The sequence below is a fragment of the Mobula hypostoma genome, chromosome 3, assembly GCF_963921235.1.
Source record: "Mobula hypostoma chromosome 3, sMobHyp1.1, whole genome shotgun sequence".
Lineage (NCBI taxonomy): Eukaryota > Metazoa > Chordata > Chondrichthyes > Myliobatiformes > Myliobatidae > Mobula > Mobula hypostoma.
In genome coordinates, this window is record NC_086099.1 from 57,742,530 (window position 1) to 57,766,192 (window position 23,663).

Here is a 23,663-nt window from a genome sequence, read left to right on the forward strand (position 1 = left end):
AAACTTATGCACAAATATTAATAACACAGTTTTTCAGTCATTTGAATCTCAATGTTGTTTGAATGTTACTTGAATACTAATAGCTTCAGGCCATTATGGTTGATGCCACATTCTAAAATTAAATAATTTTAGAAATAATTTTAGACAGTAAACTCCTCAATAGCTATAATCATCCCAGAAATGGGATTTGCAATTAAATGAGGTCTTGCAACAACTTTAAAAATTTACTTCTCTATCTACTGGTCTACCAGATGCTAACTAAAGCTTACGTATATAGATATTTTTGTCTTTTTAAAATATTTTAAATTGTCAACGAATTTGAATAATTTATTAAAATGATGTTACCTTGTAAGAGAAATGACAAGATATAGAATATGCATATTACAATCATTTGTTTACCTTTAAAATAATTACTGCAATGAGGAGGAAATTTACCATGAAGAGTTAATGTTGGAAACAATATCTCTTCTAACGCCAACTAATAAACTGTAGATTAGAATAACTACACATTTTGTCACAGAGTCATAAAGTTTTACAGTGTGGAAACAGGTCCTTCAGCCCAAATCATCCATGCTGGTCAAGTTGTCTACCTGCACTAGTGTCAATTATCTGTATTTGTCCCATATCCCTCTGAATGGCTCCGGTCCATGTACCTATCTAAATGTCTTTTAAACATTATACTTATACCTGTCTCTACAGTTTCCTCTGGCAGCTTGTGTCCACTACCCTGAAAAAGTCTTACTTCTCCCACATTAATATGTATTCTATGTCCTTCATGATTTCTACACATATGTATTTCTTAATGAAAAGTCCATAGCAATAAAATTTCACATACAATCGATAGATGTCATCCTCTCCAATTAAAGGTCAATAGACACATAATTTTTTCAACAGACATCAAGACAGAATCTTTTGTCAGCAAGATTATCCATAAATGCTTTCAAAATAACCTTTGTTTCATACTTTTAATACTTAAACATCAGCATTTTTTTCTTCTGAGTTGCAAGTCTTGATTTTCATACACAAATTTTAAAAGAGGCAATGTTTATCATGTTGCCATGATGAAAAGGATCTTGGCAAGCAGCATGGAACTTTATCAGTGAGATGCATTTTTGTCAAACATCTAAGTCCATTCTTTTCTTTGCAATACAGATTTTATTAACATGGCTCTGAAGAACAGAAACCATCGAATGCCCTTTATCGTGGAGGGAGTCGAAGAATCTCCCTGATTTTTTTTCCACAGACTGAAGTACGTCTAGAAAAATCTGTAACTGGATTGTAATGACGTCTTTAGCTAATAAGAAAAGAAGCTGGGAAGATCATGTGACCAACTGGCCAGGCTTTACAATTGATTCTGTTGATTCTTGTGCAGACTGTTGTCATGGACTTGTGGCTGATAATCTAAAACCAAGTATGGAAAGCAATGAAATCTCAAAATCAGATGAGGAACGATTTTCCAGTATATCTTTACCAGAATGTTATCATAATTCCGATCTGTTTGGACTTAAATCAAAGCAACTGTGTGGCCATAGAGAAGAAGTGGATGAAAATGATAATCATGAGAGTGAGGAATACATCCTCTCATTAGAAGCAAGCACAGAGACTCTAGTTCACGTATCTGATGAAAGTGCAGACCTCAGTTGTGAGGATGATAATGGTGCAGGAGAAGGTAAGACCTCAGGGTCCGAACAAATTCCAGATGAGATTTCCCCATTTGAAGAGATCAACCAAGTGACCAAGAATACATCTGAGAATTTTGGAATAGATATTGATCCCAATTATGATTCAGTTCCTGAGGAAGACACAAAGTGTGATGCGAAAGCAAACGAGTCTGAACACCTGGAACCTTTAGAACTATTAGATCAGGGGAATTTACCAAAAAGAGATCTGGGTAAGGATTTTGATGCAATTATTCCAGGAGAAGAGCTTGTCCACACTGCAGTGATTGCACAGCAGCGTAGGAAACATGAAATGTTGAAAGACGAATATGATGGGGAGGAATCTAAAACTACAGATGAAATATTGGTTCATTCATGCCATGTCACTGATGATGACAACCAAGCAACAGAGGATATCCCTGTGAATTGTATTGTTGAATCACAGTCAGGCTCGAAGGAAATTTTGGATCAATCCTTTCTGGAGCAAATTAGTCTAAATGCTGGACAAGCTCAGAATGGTTCCGATATTGGGAATATTAGCACAAATATTTCAAAGCAAATTCCTCAAATATTAAATTCACAGGAAAATACAAATGATTATAATTCTGTGGATTACCCCATAAAACTTCGAAAGAGAAAGGTAAGAAATTAACTTCTAATTTATTTTGGCTCATTGACTATTATTTAAAATATTTTTTGTATTTAGATCTTCAACTATCTTTGTTGCCTTGTTTGTAGAATGGTTGCATCAGATAAAGTAAAATAAGATTTGAGTTAATGTGAACAATGTAACTGTCTGTTCAAGATTAAAGACAGCAATGTATTTAAACACATTGGTACTAATTTTAAGTTTGGGTGTTTGGGAAACACTGCAGTATTCCATTAGTTGCTACAATCCATTTTCTATAGGATCAATTGCTATGGTAAGGAAAGTTAATCTTTGGCCTATTGAATGGCATTTTATGCTAAAGTTAAAGTTACCCTTATTGTGAAAATGAGACTGGAATCAGTCTCTACACCAGTCTTGTCCCATCTGTGATAAAACTGGGACTCTAATTATATCACATGCAATATATGAAAAGTGAACTAGCTAAGGAAGTCAAATTTAAGAACCCTGTTTGGTACTTTAATTCATTTGCCCTGTGTCAGACTTTGATGCAGTCATGATTCTGTCACTTAGAGTATTAGTCAGCAAAAAGAATAACACTGCATCACAAGGAGAGGAAGCAGCAAAGATCATTACCAAAGATAAAGTAATCGCCTAACTATTAATGAGTTGCTGCGCTTTAACAGCATTTTTTCATTCAGACATCCTGCATTTGCAGTTTTTTTTAAACCATGTAATTAAGAACTTTACCCCTTTTTGAGAACTTACAACCTAAATACCTAGGTCAGTATGTGCCTTTGTGATGGTACTAGGGTTGCTGATCATGAAGTTCTGAACTCAGTGAAGACCTTAAGCCCTATCAGATATCAATAACAATGAGTACCTTCACTAAAGGGAGGTTATACTGTAACAACACAATCTTCAAGACCAGTTCATTTCCTTGTTAATTCTCTATGGTGAATTTAGATCCCTCGTTGTCCACAGCACCTCCAGTCTTAGTGTCATCAGCTAACTTGCTGATCCAATTTACCACATTATCATCTAGATCATTGATATAGACAACAGACAACAATGGTCCCAGCACAGATCCCTGAGGCACACCACTAGTCACAGGCCTCCAGTCTGAGAAGCAATTATCCACTACCACTTTCTGTCTTCTCCCACACAGCCAATTTTGAATCCAATTTACAACCTTTCCATGGATACCTAGTGTCTGAACCTTCTGAACTAACCTCTCATGTGGGACCTTGTCAAAGGCCTTACTGAAGTCCACGTAGACAGCATCCACAGCCTTTCCCTCATCTACTTTCTTGGTAACCTCCTCAAAAAATTCTACAAGATTTGTTAAACACGATCTACCATGCACAAAGCCATGCTGACTATCCTTAATCAGCCCTTGGCTGTCCAAATACTTGTATATCCGATCTCTCAGAACACCTTCCAATAATTTACCTACTACTGATGTCAGGCTCACCGGCCTGTAATTACCTGGTTTACTTTTGGAGCCTTTTTTAAACAATGGGGAAAAAAGAGCTACCCTCCAATCCTCTGGTACTGCTCCCGTGACTAGTCATTTATATTTAAATATTTCTGCCAGGGCCCCTGCAATTTCTACACTAGTCTCTCTCAAGGTCCGAGGAAATATCATGTCAGGCCCGGGGGATTTATCTACCTTTATTTGCTGCAAGGCAGCAAGCACCTCCTCCTCTTTAATCTCTATATGTTCCATGAGACTGCTGCTTGTTTCCCTTCCTTCCATATACGCTATGCCAGTTTCCTGAGTAAATACTGATGCAAAAAATCTGTTTAAGATCTCCCCCATCTCGTGAGGCTCCACACATAGACGACCACTCTAATTAAAATACCATGAATTTTAATTAGAAATATAAGTAAGTAGTGCAAACAGAGAGCAAAAACAAAGTAGGTAGTGTTCATGAGTTCATTGTCCGTTCAGAAATCTGATGTCAGAGACGAAGAAGCCTAGCCTAATATGTTGAGTGTGTGCCTTTGGGCTCCTGCTTCACCTCCTTGATTATAGTGATGAGAAGAGGGCCTGTCCTAGGTGTTGGTGTCCTTATGGATGGATGCCACCTTTTTCCTGTCATCAACTTTTGAATTTGTCCTCGATGGTGAGAAGGCTAGTTCCCATGAAGGAGAAGGGATCACAAGGGGTGGTGGCAGTTCTGCGGAGCTGGAGTGGGGGTGTGAAGGGCCCTATCGTTGCTGTTGGTTTCATTGTTACATACAAGGTCAACATCTTTTGCTTGAAATAGTTAACACGAGAGTGCACAGTTTTAAGGTGCTTGGAAGTAGGTACAGAGGAGATGTCAAGGGTAAGTCTTTTACCCAGAGAGTGGTGAGTGCGTGGAATGGGCTGCCGGTGACGGTGGTGGAGGTGGATATGATAAGGTCTTTTAAGAGACTGCTGGACAGGTACATGAAGCTTAGAAAAATAGAGGGCTATGGGTAACTCTAGGTAGTTTCTAAAGTAAGTACATGTTCGGCACAGCTTTGTGGGCAGAAGGGCCTGTATTGTGCTGTAGGTTTTCTACGTTTCTATGTTTCATTACCATTTTCCATAAACATGTGATGACACATCAATATCTGTAATGTAAGTGCATGTTAGTCCATCTTTAGGATTTTCTTCGTCCCATATATTTTTTGCCGTTTTTTTGATGCAAATTTGGATAATTATCTTTGTCACCATTAATTCATCAGGTCAGATGAATTATCTTGAGCTTTCACAAAGCTCAAGATAATTAATTTCCTTTACAGGACTGTTAGCATTGCTTTCAATGCGGTGCATGATTTTATTCAGGTTTTCTAGAAGCAGTTCTTGTAAACAAATTACTGATTGTATATTGCTGTCTTTTTTGCCTAAGGATTAGTAATCTCACATTATAGTTATAGAAAAATATATTCATTTACTTGATTTCACAATATAATATACATAGAAAGTGAAACATTTCAAAAGATAATATGTCTCTATATGTGTAGTGAGGTAAGGAAAGGTACAGTGCTCCTGTTAAGGATTCTGTCTGTATTTTTCATCCTGAATGCTCAGAAAATGTCAGAACATAGAGGCTGGTTAGGTCCCTCCCATGGGAGTGAACACCCATTGGTATGGTTTAGTTTAACATCTGACGCCATCCATACTGTCTTCATAAGTTTCTTCTCATTTTCATGATTCTAGACTCTGGGTGTAATTCTTCTGACCTTCCCCCTTTGTTGCAGATTGGACTTGACAGGGAAAAGTTGACACATATACCCAACTTTTTTTTTGTTTTCCCAGAAAACTTTAACTGATCAAGGGCTACCAATATGTTCCGTCAGACCATGGGATTTATCAAACAAATATACAAATTGTTTTTGTAGCATTAAGTATTATTTTACTGGGCATCTCTGGAAATATGGCTCATTAGCCCCTTGCTCACAGCCACTAGATTCCACGGTGAGAAACCCACCTTTCTCAGGCTTCATACGTCTGGGGTGTATATAACTTCGGTCCTGCCAAATCCATGAGGTTGGGATGTCTCGCCCTTCCACACCCTGGTTTGTGTGAATGTTGTGTGATTTACTGGCCCCGGCAATTGCACTTTGGCAAGAAATAACAGATCGTACACTGCATACAATTAGTTAGAAGTATATTTAAGAATGTTAACTTAAGCGAACAGTTATTAAACGAACGGGAAGACAAAAACAAAAAGGGCCCTTTATACTTGAACTCACATGTGCATGGTGAAGCTCAAATCTTGAACTTGTCTGTAACTCACGCTGGACCGTCGGTCTGCAGGAAAGCGCACATCACCTTCTGAAGGTCACTCAAAATCCATCTTGAACAAATAGGCTCTCCTACGGCAGTATTGCTTCTTCCTCCTTGAAGCTATTCATCTGCACAAAGCACCTTGTGCAAAAGGGATAGCATCCTCCACCCTCTTCCCTCCTGTCTTCTCCCAGCTCCTGCTAACAAAGACCTCTCGGCCTACCATTCTCGAGAACTTTCTCCCAATTCTATCATCCTGATTAGCTGACACCATATTCATAAGTTGAACAACAAAGCCTGTTATCTCAGCTCAAACCCAAACAAGCTGAAAGCAGAACAGACTGCACTTATAGACCTGCTAAAATGAAATACCCACAACATAGTAGTAAAAATCTTAACCAGGGTGTTACAATTATAAGACAAATAGCAGTACTGGTAGGCTTAGTGGTTCTACTTGTAGCACTGTAAGAGTACCACATATGCAATATATGTCTTTACCCAAACAGTGAGCAAACCATATTCAAATAGTTCTACCTTGCACCAAAATAACTTTATAGACCTTGGAGGGCCTAGGATTATATCACTGTTTCCAAAGAAATCGCAAAAGAAAAGGTAAAATATTATCAGGATTATAGCATTTGCCAGGAGCAGCTGTCTTCCTCCACCTGGTAAAACTTTTAACATAATCCGCAAGATATAGTGAGAGAAATTGATTTGAACATAAAAATTAAAGGTGTAAACCATGATAGTACAATGCCATCATTAGCAGTGAATAACATATTTACAAAGTACATTATATATAAAGTCTTAAGTACTAAATAGATTTATAGATTTTATACGTTACCCATGTGTTCAAAAGTAAATATGTAATTTCCAAATAGATACTACAAGTGAAAAATAATGTTCATTGATTCATCTTTCCATGGGATTGTGTTATTAGACAATTAATAATGACAGACACATCACAGCCCCCATCAAGATGAGGAGACAAACATTCTTGCCTGCATCAATGTTGGTGATCAGGACTAGGAAAAGGAGAGGAGTAAGGACAACATGATTAGGGTGGTCCCTGCTTTTCATTCTTCCAGGGTTAAGGATGAAACAGAGGAATAGGTAAAAGGTGAGTTCAGGACAGGGTATAACAAAGCAGACAGAAGAGAGATAATCCATGGTAATGCAGGTCAGGTATTGGAGTTAGCGGAATCTTAGGAGTGGAACCACGTAAATAAAGGAGAAGCCACCAAACTTCCATCCTTGCAGGCTTCAAGGTCTCAACAGGAAGAGTACTATGAAAGCAAAAGTTCCAGTGGGGAGGGAAATTTTCCATTGATAAACTAGGGAAAAAAAATCTTTAATCCAATTTAAAGTAACGCCAATCCACCTGGAAACTGTATTCGCTACTGCGGAAACTAAATTTGTAAAAGCTAGAAAGGTCTTGGCTATTGTTTCAGCTAGAACTTTAAGCCAGTCAGAGCCTTAGTATGGGTCTGCAAAGGAAACTTGTGAAAGGAGGTGCCTCGCACATCTAACTGTGTCAGTTCAGTTATTCTCACAATGTATTGAGAAATATTCTTTTGATTTGGTGGAGTTTCTTCTAGCCATTCTTGACGAATATCAAGTCCTTCTGGAACATTCTTTGTTGCATGAATCTTAAATTATCCCTTAAAACTGGACTTGTGTTTCTGTCTTGAGATACACAATATAAATTAACTAATCAGATAACTCCAAACGATACGCACAAAATGCTGGAGGAACTCAGCAGGCCAGGCAGCATCTTTAAAAAATACGTTTCAGGCTGAAAGCCTTCAGCAGGAGTGGAGAAAAAAAGATGAGAAGTAGATTTAAAAGATGGGGGGAGGGGAGGGAGAAACACAAGGTGATAGGTGAAACCTAGAGGGGGAGGGGTGATGTAAAGAGCTGAGAAGTTGATTCGTGAGAGAAATACAGGGCTGGGGGGGGGAATCTAATAGGAGAGGACAGAAGGCCATGGAAGAAGAAAAAAGGGGGAAGAGCACCAGAGAGAGGTAATGGGCAGGTAAAGAGATAAGGTGAGAGAGGGAGAAGGGGATGGGTATAGGTGAAGTGGGGGGGGGGAACATTATCAAAAGTTCAAGAAATTGATGTTCCTGCCATCAGGTTGGAGGATACCTAAACGGAATATAAAGTGTTGTTCCTCCAACCTGAGTGTGGCTTCATTGCGACAGCAGAGAAGGCCATAGATAGACAAATCGGAATGGGAATGGTAAGTAGAACTAGAAAGGGTGGTCAGTGGGAGATCCCGCTTTTTCTGGCAGATGGAGTGTAGGTGCTTGGTGAAGCGGTCTCCCAATCTGCATTGAGTCTCACTGATATACAAGAAACCACACCAGGAGCACCGGACTCAATATATGATCCCAACAGATGCACAGGGAACTGGAAGGACAATTTGAACCCCTGAATGGTAGTGAAGGAGGAGGTGTAGGGGCACGTGTAGCACTTGCTCTGCTTGCAAGGGTAAGTGCTAGGAGGGAGATCAGAGGGGAGGGACAAGTGGACAAGGGAGTTGGGTAGGAAGCGATTCTTGTGGAAAGCGGAAAGGGAGGGTGGGTGGTAGAGGAAAAGAGGTGCTTGGTGGTGGGATCCTGTTGGAAATGGCGGAAGTTCTGAAGAACTACGTGCTGGACACAGAGGCTGGTGGGGTGGTAGTTGAGGACAAGAGGAACCCTATCCCTGGTAGGGTGGTGGGAGGATGGGGTGAGGGCAGACGCGGGTGGAATGAAAGAGATGCAGTTCAGGGCCGCGTTGATGGTGGAGGAAAAGACGTCCCTTCCTTTATTCTGAAATGAAAAGCCTCATCCAGAGAGCAGATGTGGCAGAGACGGAGGAATTGAGAAAAGGGAATGGTGTTTTTACAAGTAACAGGGTGGGAAGAGGTACAGTCCATTTATCTGTGAGAGTCAGTGGGTTTAAAATAGACATGGTAGTTAAGCTGTCTCCAGAGACAGAGAAAAAGGAGAGAGGTGTCGGAAATGGACCAGGTAAATTTGAGGGCAGGGTGGAAGTTTGAGGCAAAGTTGATGAAGTCGACAAGATTGGCATGGGTGCAGGAAACAGTACTAATACAGTCATCGTTGTAGCATAGGAACCATTGGGGAATGCTACCAGTGTAGGCTTGGAACATAGACTGTTCCATGTAGCTGATAAAAAGGCAGTCATAGCTGGGGCTCATGCGAGTGCCCATTGCTGCACTGTGTGAAGTGTCACAGATGTAGGTAGAAAGAGACTGAACGTATGCAGATATGAGTTGAATGGGGCAGGAACTACCTGAATGGGCCTACCAGGTTTGTGGATCTAGGGTAGGAGGTAGAAATGCAAGGTGCAGGACACGGAAACTATGAAGTTGGTGGTGGTGGATGGGAGATCCCCAGAGCTAATAAGATCCAAGATAACTCCAAGAGTCATTTCTTTTATAAAACATTTAAAAGTGGGTGATCCTCTAATACTAGTATGTCATCAGAAATTTCTACCTTCCGAGTAAACCAAAGGATCAATCACATCAGTGTTATTATGAGAGTGAGCACTGTCAAGGCATGAGTCAACAGGCAGTTTTATTTTATTTTTTTTAAACACCATAAAAATTGTTCAGGGCCAAATTTTTTTTCACCTTTTGATAATAAAACCATGCAACTAAATACACAGCAATAATTGAAGGCTTGTTTGTGTATGTAACATTGTTTTTTTGGGGAATAAATGTTATCAGTGTAACCCTAAAATTTAGCATTATCAATTGGTCTCCAACAGTGAAATCTGTCACAGGCTTGTTCTCCTGAGCATCATTTCTTCATGGAGTTTGAGTTTTTCTTACTTTTTCAACAACATATTTTGGGTGTATTATCCCTCAGCAATATATCTATGAGTTCTTCTTCAAGTGAACTGGAAATTTTACATATTTTAGATATTAACATGTGGTCTATCTATTCAGTACATCTCATAACCCTCCCAACCTCTTCCAGTCAGGGTGTAGGGGTTCTGAGGTAGATCTATACACTGGTCTTACATAAGGGTTCCACTAATTCTGGGAGTATAAATCCTGTTGGGTTAGATCTGATGTTATCTATGGAGATAGTCTTACTTAAAGTTTTGTTTCCCTGCCCAGTCTTGACTACAACAGTCTTATCGCTGGTAACATTGGTAACGAGACAAGAAGGATCCATCTAGGATGGAAACTAGGGTTACAATTAGTTTTATAGAAACTCTTTTCTTGGACCCTGTCTGTTTTATGTGGTATTCAAACTTTCTTATCAGGCTCTTTTGCTTTCTCTTGAAGTCCCATAAACTCTTTCAATTTCTTGAGGAGAGTTGTATCAGGTGTAGGCAATTGTTGGCCTGAGTTAGCGATAAGGGGTGTATTTAGGTGGACACTGGCATTAAGAAATAAGGTGTACTCCTAATTTCACAATTAACACTTTGTTTTGCCAAGCCTCTTTAATCTCTCAATTCCTTTGCTCCACCCTGCCGCTGGATTGTAGGCAGAATAGAGAGATGGACTCCACATCTATGCCTGTTTCCTCAGATATGGCTTGAAAGCCTTTACCTATGAAGAAAGACCTTCAGTTAGTATGAATGCAGGTGAGGGAGTCAGCATATGGGAATTTGGAGTTTTGGAGTGCTGAGGCAGTTGTGGCCTTACTATGAGAAGTCGTTGCGACTAACCACCACATATATCCCTTATGAAGATCAATTATCACAAGAATATACTTGTTAGGTTTCCGATAAGGTGGGTTGCCTTGGGAATGCCAGAAATGGGCCTGTATGATCAATTTGTCACATCTGCATTGGTGCAGTCGGTTTTGCTTGTGTATGGCAGGTTATCCTGTAATTGTTCCTTTATTATAGGCCAGACATTCTTTACTATTTACAACAAATTGCTTACAAGTACTCAACATGTAAGGCCACCAGTATAACATGGCTAATTTTGCATGGGTGGCTTATCCACCACCATGATTGCATTTAAATCTGTGGTGGGTTTCTTGAATCAATGCTTCCTGCTTGTGGACAGGAAGTATTTGCTTGTCTTTTTTAGGGCCGCATACCCAAGCCTTACCTTCACTATATTTGTACTGTGTTGGAAATCCTTTGGAATTGGGTTTAGTTGTATCTAAGAGAATTCTTAGAACATCAACCTGGTCATTTTTATTTGTTACTTAGTTACTACCAAAAACCCTGGCCTCTTTTACCATAGGAAGGTCCATTCCAACAGTTTATTACCAAAGCTGTATAGGTGGCTTGCAGTATATCCTGGGATGTGTAATACCTGTACTAATGGCCCATTCAATAGTAATCCATAAATATTTTTCCATATGGACAAATGTGGAAGTAATTTACCTCTGTGAGTTCTCCAGCCAGTCAATCAATTTGTTTCTACCACATTCCTAACATAATTAGAGCCAGTATATATCAAGACAGGTTCTGTTGTATTTATTTGTTTTAGATATAATCCTAAGACTTTAGTCTCTGCAAGTTGAGCTGCATGATTCTCTGAAGGTTGCACTTGCAATTCACGTGATTCAAATTCAGTTTCCGACAAAAATTCTACTTTTATAATCAGGAGCAGGGATTATAAATGAGTAGATCCATCTTTCTGGATTTCCATTACTGATCCTTAACAATACCATATTTTAGAATAGCGCTCGAATGGATGTTGTTCTATATTGGGTTGTGGAGATGGTTCTGCATCTTCCATGACAGGTAAGGATTGCAAGTCATAGCTCTCAGGAACATTTTGATATATTGTCTCGTGAAAGTGCTTGCCATTTCCCATATCTAGTTATGGTAGCTCTCCATTCATTTGTTGGTAATTTTCCATCATTTTACAGAGCTGCAAACGCTGTTTGTATAATAATCGGTTTGTCCCCTTGCAGTGATCTTACAAGTGTGTGCAATACCGTAACAAGACATTGTTCTAAAGCAGTACATTGGGATGAAATTATATGAGACATAGTGCATGGGGGATGTGTTTCTTCTCCCTCATTATAGCAGATCTCTACAGAGGGTTTTGGAGGAACACAAATTTGCATAGCAAGAGATTTTATTAGTTTTCTCATCTGCAAGTCTATTGCTTGCTGAATTGCATTCATCTATTTCTCTAGTGCCTCATAATCTTCTGGGGTAAAAACTAAGGGCTTTTCATTTTTCAGGGTACATCTGTCATATTATGGTTTTGACAATCGTGCATAGTCAAGTATGAAAGCTCTAGCATAATTCAATGGGTCTCGGGTTGATTGCAAGACATTTGGGGTCTTTGGCTATCCTACTCGAGTAACTTTTTGTCTAAATTCTGAGATTAAACCACATTCCTAATTAATAATTATTATGCCTAGGAAACTAGAGAGATAAACCACTCGGCCCAGAAGAGAGATAAACCACTCGGCCTCTGCTCTGTTATTCAATATGATCATGACTGACCTTGGTTGGCCTCAACTGCTCTTCTGTGCTAGTTCCTGATAACCCTCAATTTCTTCATCTTTTAACTATTTAATCTATCTCCCCTTTAAAACTATCTAATTATCTAATCTCCACCATCTTTTGGGGCAGAGAATTCCACAGTTTCACTGCCATCAGAGAAGAATTAGTAGTTTTAAATGACCATCCTCTTACTTTGTAGATATATCCTCCTTTTCATAAAATTCATATTCATGAAAACATCTCAACATCCATTCTATCAAGCCTCCTTAGGGTCTAATATGTTTGAATAAAGCCACCCCTCAATCCTCTAATCTTCAAGGAATACAACTCGAAAGTGACAAGTCTCTCTTGGTAGGACTATCTTCTCATCCCAGGAATTTGCCTGGTGAATCTTCTTTTTTCTGTATCCAATGGCACTACATTCATTTTTAGATAAGGGGACCAAAACCACTGACGGTAATTCCAAGCAAGGTCTCAGCAACACATTGTACAACTGCATCAAAACTTTTTTTTTGAAAAAAGAGATTTTAAACACAAATCTCTTTGCAATGAAGACCAAAATGCCATTTGGCTTGTTATCAAATTGTTGGAGCTGCCTTCTAACAGCTTGTGATTCATGCACTAAAACATTGAAATCCCTGTGAACTCAACTCACTTAACCTGAATGGTGGTGATCCTCTTGAAGTTCTAGTTGCACATAAATGACTGTATCACCAGCCTCTATGAGAAATCCTTATCCTTCCTCCATGATCAATAGGTTAATTTAAAGTTCCTTTCTTCAGCCTGCCCCTCAAATAACTCCAAAAATCATATGTCCAGCTCATTGTTAATATACAAAACAAATACATGCAAAGACCAGACCGATGAGTTTTCTCCAATTCAGTCCTTTGACGAATTACTGCAAGTCATTAAGAAATTTGAAGCATAAACTGCATTTGGGAAATATTGATTTTCCATAATCTTTTGGAAGTAGTTAAAAATCTTTGAGCTGAAAGCCAGCCTGACTCACAATATCAGATCATCACTATGGTGAGCTTCTCTTGTGCAAGCAGGTTAGTGGGCCTTCAGGGAGGGTCTCTAATAGCAGTTTTTAAAACTTTTTTAGTTTCCTGTTCTTTACTCACTTACAATGGAACTCATATACAAACATTATGAGCAAATGGTTTTGCATAGTTCCTGTAAATCATTTTCGGTTATTTATAATCTCGATGGAATTAACTCCCTAAATATGATCTTGAAATCCTACATACTTTACATTCAGTAAACACCGATGAAACGGAAAAGGAACAGTGAAAGAAAAGCCAAACCTCTTAGATCTAGTACAACTTTTAGTGGAATAGGTACCCAAAGCAGAATCACTTGACCCTGGTCCTTAACTGGTTAGAGATCAATAAGTGCTCAGGTTGAATATATGGATAATATTATTGGAATCACATTTCTGTTGGTGTTTTTTTTGCTAATAAGCTAAAGTAGCTATTTCAACTCAGAAAAAGAAGTTTCCACAGCCAGCTGTCAAAATGAAGGGTGAAACAACTATTGAAAACAATGCCTGAAATAGAAGAATTTCCCAGCCAATTGCTAGCCAATTCTTAAGCGAGCCCACTCCACATTTTTGTGTTAAATTAGGAACTACTGTTGTGAAGTTGCCAGCACTGTCCAGACAGTAAACCAAACTTTATAAAGGTAGAGAACCTGTGATCTATTCTTTTCTAACAGTATCATTGCTTCTGGCTAGCTAAAATTAAATGTGATATTAACATATTTGACATCTTAAAACATGGATTTTATGAAGAATATTTGGATTTTATGAAGAATATTTGAAGTGCCTGTCCGTATTCAGATTTTTATCCACTGAATAATTACAATGGTCATTATCTCAAGTTTAACATTTTGGTGCATCATTACTGGTAATCAGTTTTGGATTTTTGTAAGTAAATTGTTTTAATAGTTATTACCCAGTGAATAACAGAGGGGTCGCTGTTAATTGTCCTTGCTGCATTTTAGTGAATTATTTCTTAAAAATTCAATGTTAACAATGAATTACAAAGGTTCTTCATGTAAATCAAAACATAGCTACAAGTGCAGAAATTCACGAATCTGTTTAAAAAATCAAGCAGGTTTCTTTTAACAGCGTAATGCTGATGGACTATTGCAGTGAAGACATTGAAGTGACTAGTGTAAGTGGGTTTTATGTCACCCAAGTTCAGCTTGTTGAAAGAACAAGGATTTATTGGCAATGCCAGGATGCCTACTAAGTAGAGTTGAGAACAGTCTGAAATGGGATGCGCTTGTGGGCAATCTAATAGAATAATATAAAGTTAGGAGAAATGAATGGTCAAGGTCTTTTCCTCAGGATGGAAATGTGAAATACTAGAAGATACAAGTTTAGGGTAAAAGGGGAAAATTTAAAGAAGATTTACAAGGCAAGTTTGCTTTTACACAGAGCTGAGTAGATACCTGAAATCTGTTGCAAGGGGAAGTGATAAAAGCAGACAGAAAATAGCAAACGTTTAAGTAGTATTTAGACACTGTGATGAGAGTTCTAGGCAAGGATGGTTGGAACCCAAGTGCTGGAGTATCCGAGGCTGAAATTGAGACACAATGCGTGACTGAAATGAGAACAGAATACTAAACTAGATGCTCGACGATAATTGAGCACTGAAACCCATTCAGGTGCTCCTTAAATATTGAAATCCTGGCACCAAAACATGACTGCCAATTAGCAGCACAGTCCTGAATACTTAAAGGGGCCATGCCAACTACCCAGATTCCGAAGAGTTAGAGCATCTAAACCCCAGAAGCTGGCCCAGTTAGGTGAATATCATAACAGGATCCCCTCCCCAACAGCCGACTCCTGACGGCCCTGTTTGCTTGCAGAGTTGGTGATGGTAGTCGTGGATGAGAGCCAGATCCAAAATGTCCCTTTCCGGAACCCAGCATCATTCCTCAGGTCTGAATCCTTCCCAGTCCACAAGAAACTGACAAACACCCCGAATAATTCATGAATCTAAAAACATTCTTACGACAAAGATCTGTTTCCCATCGACAAATCTTGGGGGCAGCAGGACTGATTGTGGTGGGGCTAAAGGGGTGGTGTTCGCAAGTTTTAATTTGAGAATGTGGAAAGTGGGTTTGATTTTAAGGATCTTGGGGAGCTGCAAGGTGTAAGCCACTTCTTTGAGAACCTTGAAGGGTCAAATGAACTTGGGCTCCAATTTCTTAGATTCCACCTGGAGAGGCCAACTATATCTCCCTTGCCCTAGTCCATTTCTTTTCGCAGCACCAGATGAGATCTTCGACGGCAGGAGACCCAACCTTGGCCTCCTGCTCAGCGAAGAGTGGTAAAGAAAACTCAAATTGGCATTTGAACAGAGTCATTGTGCACTGAATGCTGTTAAGAGCTGTGGAGGTGCTCTGTCCACATCAAATGGTCACATCACTCATTTGGTCTTTCTGAAGCCAGGCATCTTAGAGTTCATTCCAAATCTTAGTTCACCCTCTCTGTCTGGCCATTGGACTGCAGATGAAACCCAGGGGAAAGACTCAACGTAGCAGCAATCAGTTTACAGAACACCCTCCAAAAATGTCAAGTAAATTGTGGCCCGTGATCCAACACAATGTCCACCGGGAAGTCATGGATCCTGAAGATATGATGCAGAACAAGATGGCCGTCTCCGTCACAGATGGTAGTCTGTCCAAGGCAATGAATCTGCAAGCTTTCAAAAAGCAATCAACAAGTACCATGATGACAGTCTTTCCCTTGGATGGAGGAAGACCCATGGCATAGTCCTTGGAGATGTGTGCTCATGGTGTGTCTGAAACAGGCAGGAGTGAAGGAATCCTTGAGGATGGATACAGGGCTCCTCATACTGGGTGTAGACCTCACATGCCTGCAAGTACTGTCAGACCTCTCTTACCATTCCAGGCCCCCTGTGTCTTCTCTTGATGAATGCAAAGTCTTAGCATTCCATGGGTGAATTGTCATTCTTGATGCATGTCCTCATTGAAATATCCAAGACCAAACAGAACTTGGGATGAATAGCCGATCTGAAGGACCATTCTTAGGAATCTCCCCTTGTACCTGGGCCTTGCAAACAAGAGTGTCAATTCCCCAATGGATTGGTGCTGTCACCTTGGCTTGGGAAAAAATAGCGGCAGGCTGCTCCTCTCGTTTGGGTTTGTCGAATTAACGGAGCAAGACATCTGGGTTCTGGCTCTTTGATCCCAGTCAATAGGTTAGGACAAAATTAAAGCAGTTAAAGAAAAGAGACCATCTGGCCTGCCTGGAATTCAGTCTCTTGACCTCCTGAATATAAGTTAGGTTTTTGTGGTCTGTCCAAATGATAAAATGGTTCTTGGCCCCTTCAGGCACTGACACCATTCCTTCAAAGCCAACTTGACTACAAGCAGCTATCTATTCCCGATGTCATAGTTCACCTCTGCCGGGGATAGCTGCCTGGAGGAGAATGCACAAGGCTGCAGTTTATTGCCGAAGGTATCTGTTAAGACAACACAGCACCCTCTCCGACATCTGAGACATCCACATCCACGATAGTGGAAAGGTCCAGGTTAGGTGAAACTAAATTGGGAGCTGTCATGAGCAGTTGTTTGAGCTTTGAAAAAGCAGCCTCTGCTTCAGTAGTCCAAACAAAACGGCCAGTGAATTTCTTAATTAGAGCTATCAGTGGGGCCAGCACAGAGCTGAAGTTCGATGAACTTACGGTAAAAGTTAGCAAATCCCAGAAATCATTGGACTTGTTTCATATAGGTGTTTGTGGCCAATCTCTGACTGCCTGGGTCTTAGTAGGGTCCATCTTGAGATTGCCATTAGAGATGAAAAAGCCCAAAAATGAAATGGTCATCACATGAAATTTGGATTTCTCCAGCTTGACACATGTTCTAAAAGCCACTTTAAAATGTCTCTGACATGAGCGACATACTTATGCATGGATTTTGAGAAGATTAGGATATCATCCAAGTAGACAAAGGCATACTTATGGAGAGCATTACAGAGCACATCATTTATAAAGGCCTGGAAAACTGATGGAGCATTCACAAGTCCAAAGGACATGACCAGGTACTCATAGTCCCAATTGGTGTGATAAATGCAGTTTTCCACTCGACGCCCTCCTTTATGCAGACCAGAATGTATGCACTCTGCAAGTCTAGCTCAGAGAATATGCTTGCCCCTTGGAGAATCTCGAAAGCAGTGTCCATGAGTGGAAGAGGTAATGATTCTTGGCTGCTATGTGACTGAACTCTCTGTAATCAATACATAGCTGCAAGCTCCCATACTGTTTCTGTACAAAGAAGCAGCCCGTGAAGGGCGGTGATATGGAGGGCTAAATGAATCCCATGGCAAGAGACTCTTTTACATACTTTTCCATAGTGCTTTTCATCGGGCCTGAGAGTACATACAATTGACCCATGGAGGACAAGTACTAGGATAGCACAGTTGTAGGGTCAGGGCGGTGGAAGAGTGGAAGCTTTTCCCTTGCTGAAGACCTCTTCCAAATCCTTGTAGATGGAAGGGATTTCAACCAGTTTGTGTGTTGCAATTTCCTCCAAAACCTTTCTTTGAGGATGACTCCTGAGGTGCTGGGGCGATTTGACAGATCTCAGAGTCACTTCCACTGGTTCACTAGACTTTTTTGTTGAAACAGTGGCCAATTCAGAGTCCATCCCTCATCATTTCTTCAGGCGACAGCAACGAGGCAACACAAATGGCCCTTGCACCCCTGGGACTAGGCATAAGGCTCTGCATCTAGGAGTCTTTCTTTGAGTTGGTAACTGGCAGCTGGATCCCTTAGGCTTAGCTGCTAGAGCTCCTGACTGCTTGGACATCCCTATGGTTTGCTCCTGAATGACAGATCCCCTCTCTCTAGTTCCAGCATGCCCCTGACTCAATAGGGTCGGGACTCGCACAGTCCTGTTGGCTGGAGCTGGCTTGTCTGTCCTTGAGGGCAGGAATAGTCTCCAGAAAACCTCAGGTTGCCCCGAGCTGAAGTTGGCCCTCTCGTTGGTCGTTGGTCTCAGGAATGGGCATTGGAATACCATGCTAAAAACATTCCCTCTTGCAGTGACGAAAGACCTATGCTGGGACAGCCAAGGGTGCCCGAGTGTCAGGGGTATGAGAGGAAATTCGATGATATAGAAAATAATGTCATCCACGTGATCCTCATTTCTCATCTGCAAAACCAGTGTCTGCTGCTGGATCTACCTAGAATCTAGCGGACGGCTGTCCAGGACATTTGCAGATATAGACTGGCCCAACTCATGCAACGATATTTTAAGCTAATAGGCGGTCCCCAAGTCCAAGAAGTTACCAGCTGCCTCCGAGTCCACAAAAGCATTCACTTCTCTTTGGTTCTTATCCTGGGAGATCTGTGCCTTCAGCGAGACACCAGAATCTATGGGAATGGGAGTAGTGGCTGCTACCATCTCAGACCTCCCGCCACTGGACAGCCTTAGCAGTTCTCCAGACGGCTGCAGCTTTGGACATTCAGCTCACAGGTGACTTGCCTCCCTGCAGTAATAGCAACCACGTCAACTGCGACGCCAGGACCTCTAATCAGCGGAGGGTCATGTGTAGCCCATTTGCATGGGCTCGACAGGATCCTGCGCAAGAGACGGGCTGGTCATTTTCCGAGATTAGGGAATGGAACTGCGATGCATTGAGGCCAGGCTCGGGCTGACCCTCTTCAGCCTCTTGAAGAAGTCCCACTTTCTCTCTGGCAGATGGATATGAAGGCGGATGGAGTGTTTGATCAGAACCTCAAAGTCCTCTGCAACACATACAAATTGCTTAGGTTTCTAGCATCCACAGATTTTCTCAGGTTTGAGTTTCTGAGTCCTCTGCTGGCTCTCCCAAGGCAATGGCATTCTTTAGTTTGTCTCAGAGTCCGGGGTGGTATAGAGTGGTCAAGGCTTCCCCATTCCAGGCACTCTTTTGGGCCAAAGTCCAAAACTCAATAGCATGGTCAGCTGCTGACCATCTGCCCTGATGCATCTTCATCAGACAGTCCGAGGCTTGGCTTGATCTAGCAGGATGATGGAACATCTTCCTCATGGTGGCTATGAAATCCTCCGAATCCTAGCAAATCTCCAACCTTCATTCTCAATGCGCAGTGGCCCAGGCCAGGGCTCCTCCAGCTGGAAGAGAGATAATGAAGGCCACCTTTTCACGCTCCAAAGGGAACTGGGAAGGCTGGAGTTTGAACACCAATGAGGAAGCTGTGCCAAGAACCCAGGTAACCGTGGAATCTCTCCAGGGTAAGAAGATGTATTGGCTCCGCAGCGCAACCAACAGCCTCACCTGAGCAAATCTGGCTTCCCCCTTGTGAAAGTTGAGTCACAGCAACCTGGAAGTCGTTCATCTCCATTCTCTGTCTAGAAATCCTATCGCTGTGGCTGGCCACAGCAGACAAGAGACTCTGATACCCCATTGGGTTCATGTCCGGCTCAGTCGTTCTGTGAGGTGAGTTTGGACTCAAGTGCTGGAATCGAGATATGATATGAAACTGAAACGAGAACAGAATACTAAACTAGATGCTCAACAATAATCCAAGTAAAACTCATAATTGAGCACTGAACCTCCATTCAGGTGCTCCTTAAATATGGAAATTTTGGTGCCAAAACATGGCTGCCAATTAGCGGGATGGTCCCGAATTCTTAAAGGGCCGTGCCACTTACGCATATTCCAGAGAGCTGGTCTAAACCCCGCCAGCTGGCACGGTTGAGTGTATATCATAACAGACACACATGTGAATAGGCAAGGAATAGAGGAGTATGGATTTTGTGGAGGCAGGTGGTATTTGTTTAGACTGGCATCGTGGATAGCTCAGGCATCATGGCGTAAATGTTCTGTTCCTATACTGTACTGTTCTATGTTTCATGCTAGGCCTTACATTTCTTTCCCTCACAACAAAATATTCATATACTTTTTTTTTTACTTAGAGTTTTATTAAGCAATTTCATTTGGCTAAAAAGCATCATCATCTTGTGACCTATTTGTTAAACTGTAACATGATTAGATTTGGTATGAAATTATGCTATTAATTTCAAAAGGTGATATGATTTTAAATGCGCACTCATTTCAAATCTCCAACATTCATAATTGATGTGAACAACAATTCCTTGTGGGCAAAAAAGTTCACAATCTATCACATACTACACTTATCAATTATGCAGGGGAGTTTTAACGTTGTTAATTATCTGGAAACTTTCAAATTCTTTGTATAGAGTGCTAAGCTGCTAGTAGTAATTTGTTTCCTGTTAATGCAAAATTGCTCTTATATTTTGCATCCGATTTTTATTAATGTTACAAAATAGAACTTTAAACATTTTTCGTAATCAGTACAACAAACTGCAATTATCAAAATGGTTCCTTCTTTCAAATTCCCAGTAGTTTCATAGAATCTTAAGATAATCATTCTATTTTAAATTTATTCTTCAGTAATGTTGGTTAATTGTGTACATTATAATTTTAAGTTCTGCAAAACAATTTTTACAAACACAGATCTCCTTTTAGAAGTTCCTAATATGAAATATTAAACATAAAATAGGAATGGTCTGGATTTTGCAGTTATCCAATGTCTATCTGTCCATCTTCACTTGAAGACCAAATTGCTGCACAAAGACAGTTCCCCCGTCAGAGACAAGGCCCAATACAGAGCAGGGCCTTAGAGACAGAAATCTAGTCACATGTGCAGAGCAGGAGGGGAAAAAGAAAGAGTGGTTGCACATAAAAAACCATTACATGATTATGCCAAAAAAAAACGACAGTTCAATAAAATATAGCCATCAAAACTCAACTTCTCTGATGTTTAGAATCATTAAAAAACGTTCCACCGCAAGAAGCAATGAAAACAGATATACTGTAAACAAAACATTTACATAAGGTAAAATTTACCCTGCAGCCTTTCCTCCCCCTACAAACGAATGGAGACGTGTTCAGATTATTTGAGCAGATTTCCCAACATGAGGCTCTACAATTGCTATAACACGAGACCCTACGATTTAACTCCAGGTAGAGTCCAGTAGAGTACAGTGGAAAAATCCCTGGCTAACAGTTGCTTGTAAGTTCAGAGCTGTGCATACGTGTACAGCAATACAAAATTTGGGGGCATTTAGATGAGAAAATGGAGCACTTATATGTGGAACTATCCATGCTGGTCTCAACCATATTTTTCAGGTTTTTGATAGACAACTACTGTAAGACAACCTACAAGTCATCAACCATGACACATTTTCAAAGACTTTGTAAGAACTTCATATATGAGGCCTTGAAATTCTGAATACTGAATTCTGAAATTCTGACACTGAAAGTTTGCCTATTTTTCCCACACCTGGCTTCCTGTCAATAATCCCTGGATTTAGCCTTTTCGTATAATTTACAAACCCGTGGCCAAGTGGTTATGGCATTGCTCTAGAGAGCTGAAGGTCGCTAGTTCAAGCCTCAGCTGAGGCAGCATGTTGTGTCCTTGAGCAAGGCACTTAACCACACATTGCTCTGCAACAACACCGGTGCCAAGCTGTATCAGCCCAGTGCCCTTCCCTTGGACAACATCGGTGGCGTGGAGAGGGGAGACTTGTAGCATGGACAACTGCCGGTCTTCCATACAACCCTGCCCAGGCCTGCACCCTGGAAACCTTCCAAAGTGCAAATCCATGATCTCACGAGACTAACAGATGCCTATTGTCATGTACCCCGTGACGGGGATAAAGAAACCAGCAGAAATAGAAACCACTTTGGAGTCTTGTATTGCTAACAACTAATAATATTTATTAGTAACTACACAATACAGTAATATCACAGTAAATAAATCACACAGGTTAGCAATGAATATATATATGTACGCAAATCAGTAAGTGTGGAAATATATGTATGAAAACCAAGCTTCTTTAAGTCTAAGGGTAAAAAGATACAGTCTTACGATGTTGAGTAAAGTTCAGTTCAGTTCAGTTCGTGGTATTTAGTTGAATAGTGATGGAGAGAGAGAGAGAGAGTGAGTTGAGTCTTCAGGTGAGCTGATGCCGTTGATCCTCTCGTTGTCCTCAGAAATCCTTTACAAGTCACCGACTGTGACTTTAACCAGGGGGACCGGTTTTCCTGTGGTGGAGCTATCACCCCGGCAAGGGTGGACACATAGACAAGGGTAGACCAGTCAACCCCTTCTTCACCGATGGAATAGCAATTTGGATCAATCCGCTTGATCGATCCTCCAAAACCCACTTTCCCTGCAGGCACAACAACCTTCATTCAGTGTCCAGATCATGTGTCTGAGGTCTGTATCATCTGACCTATTTATTTCTCTGTGCTGAGCATCACCTGTCATTCAAAGAGTCCCTCCTTCCTTTGTCTGCAAAGAAGTGCACAAGCAGGCAACCTGTCCTTGAAAGTAACATCAACTACCAGCCTTTGGTCACCATAGCAACTTTCGAGCTGCTCGGTGCTGTCTCCAACTCCAAACTCAGTAGAAATCCAAAGTTACTTCCAATGCCTTAAAGTGACAGTCCAATCGTTAATCTTCGTCTCTCTCTCTCTTTTCAAAAGCAACATATCGGTGGTAAATAACTCTGTCTCTCTCTCCTTTCCAATCAAACCATCAATGATGAATGTCTCTCTCTGTCTCTCTTCAAACAGTTAATAGGGCACTCCTGGATCCCCTCACACTCCCCTTCCTCAGGGAAAAAAAATTGTCGAAGATGATTTTTTTAAAATGTCCATCATAGGGTTTTAAACAATACAGAGAAAAAAGCATTAGATGACAAAGCAAAAAAAATGTGTACAATTTCCAACTTAACATCTGGCTAACTAATCAGCTATAACATTGTCAGTACCTTTCACATGTTTGATTTTTAAGTCACCTTCCTGCAATACCAGACTCCAATTTAACAACCTTCTATTCTTATCCTTCACCTTAGTTAGAAACATCAACAGATTATAACCCATGCAAACCACAAGTGATCTCTGAGCAACAGAAAGGTTTTGATGTCTCTGATCATAGGTCTCAAAATGTTGTAAAGCCAGAATAAGTGCCAATAACTCCTTCTCAACAGTTGAATAATTTTTCTGGTGTACATTAAATTTCTTTGAGAAATAAGCTACTGGATATTCAATGTCATCCACACCCTTCTGTAATAGTACTGCCCCAGCAGCTTCGTCACTAACACCGGTTGTTATAGAAAA

The 23,663-nt window shown here is 40.7% G+C and overlaps 1 protein-coding gene across 3 annotated transcripts in view; it reads left to right on the forward strand.

The window, feature by feature from the left end:
* dlc1 (DLC1 Rho GTPase activating protein) overlaps positions 1–23,663 on the forward strand; it is a 528,943-nt gene that overhangs the window by 22,815 nt on the left and 482,465 nt on the right. For all 3 annotated transcript variants that reach the window (XM_063043062.1, XM_063043063.1, XM_063043061.1), the window contains one exon: positions 1,153–2,298. In XM_063043062.1, the coding sequence (XP_062899132.1) occupies positions 1,282–2,298 (1,017 nt within the window). In that variant the 5' untranslated portion in view covers positions 1,153–1,281. The remainder of the gene's footprint in view (positions 1–1,152; positions 2,299–23,663) is intronic.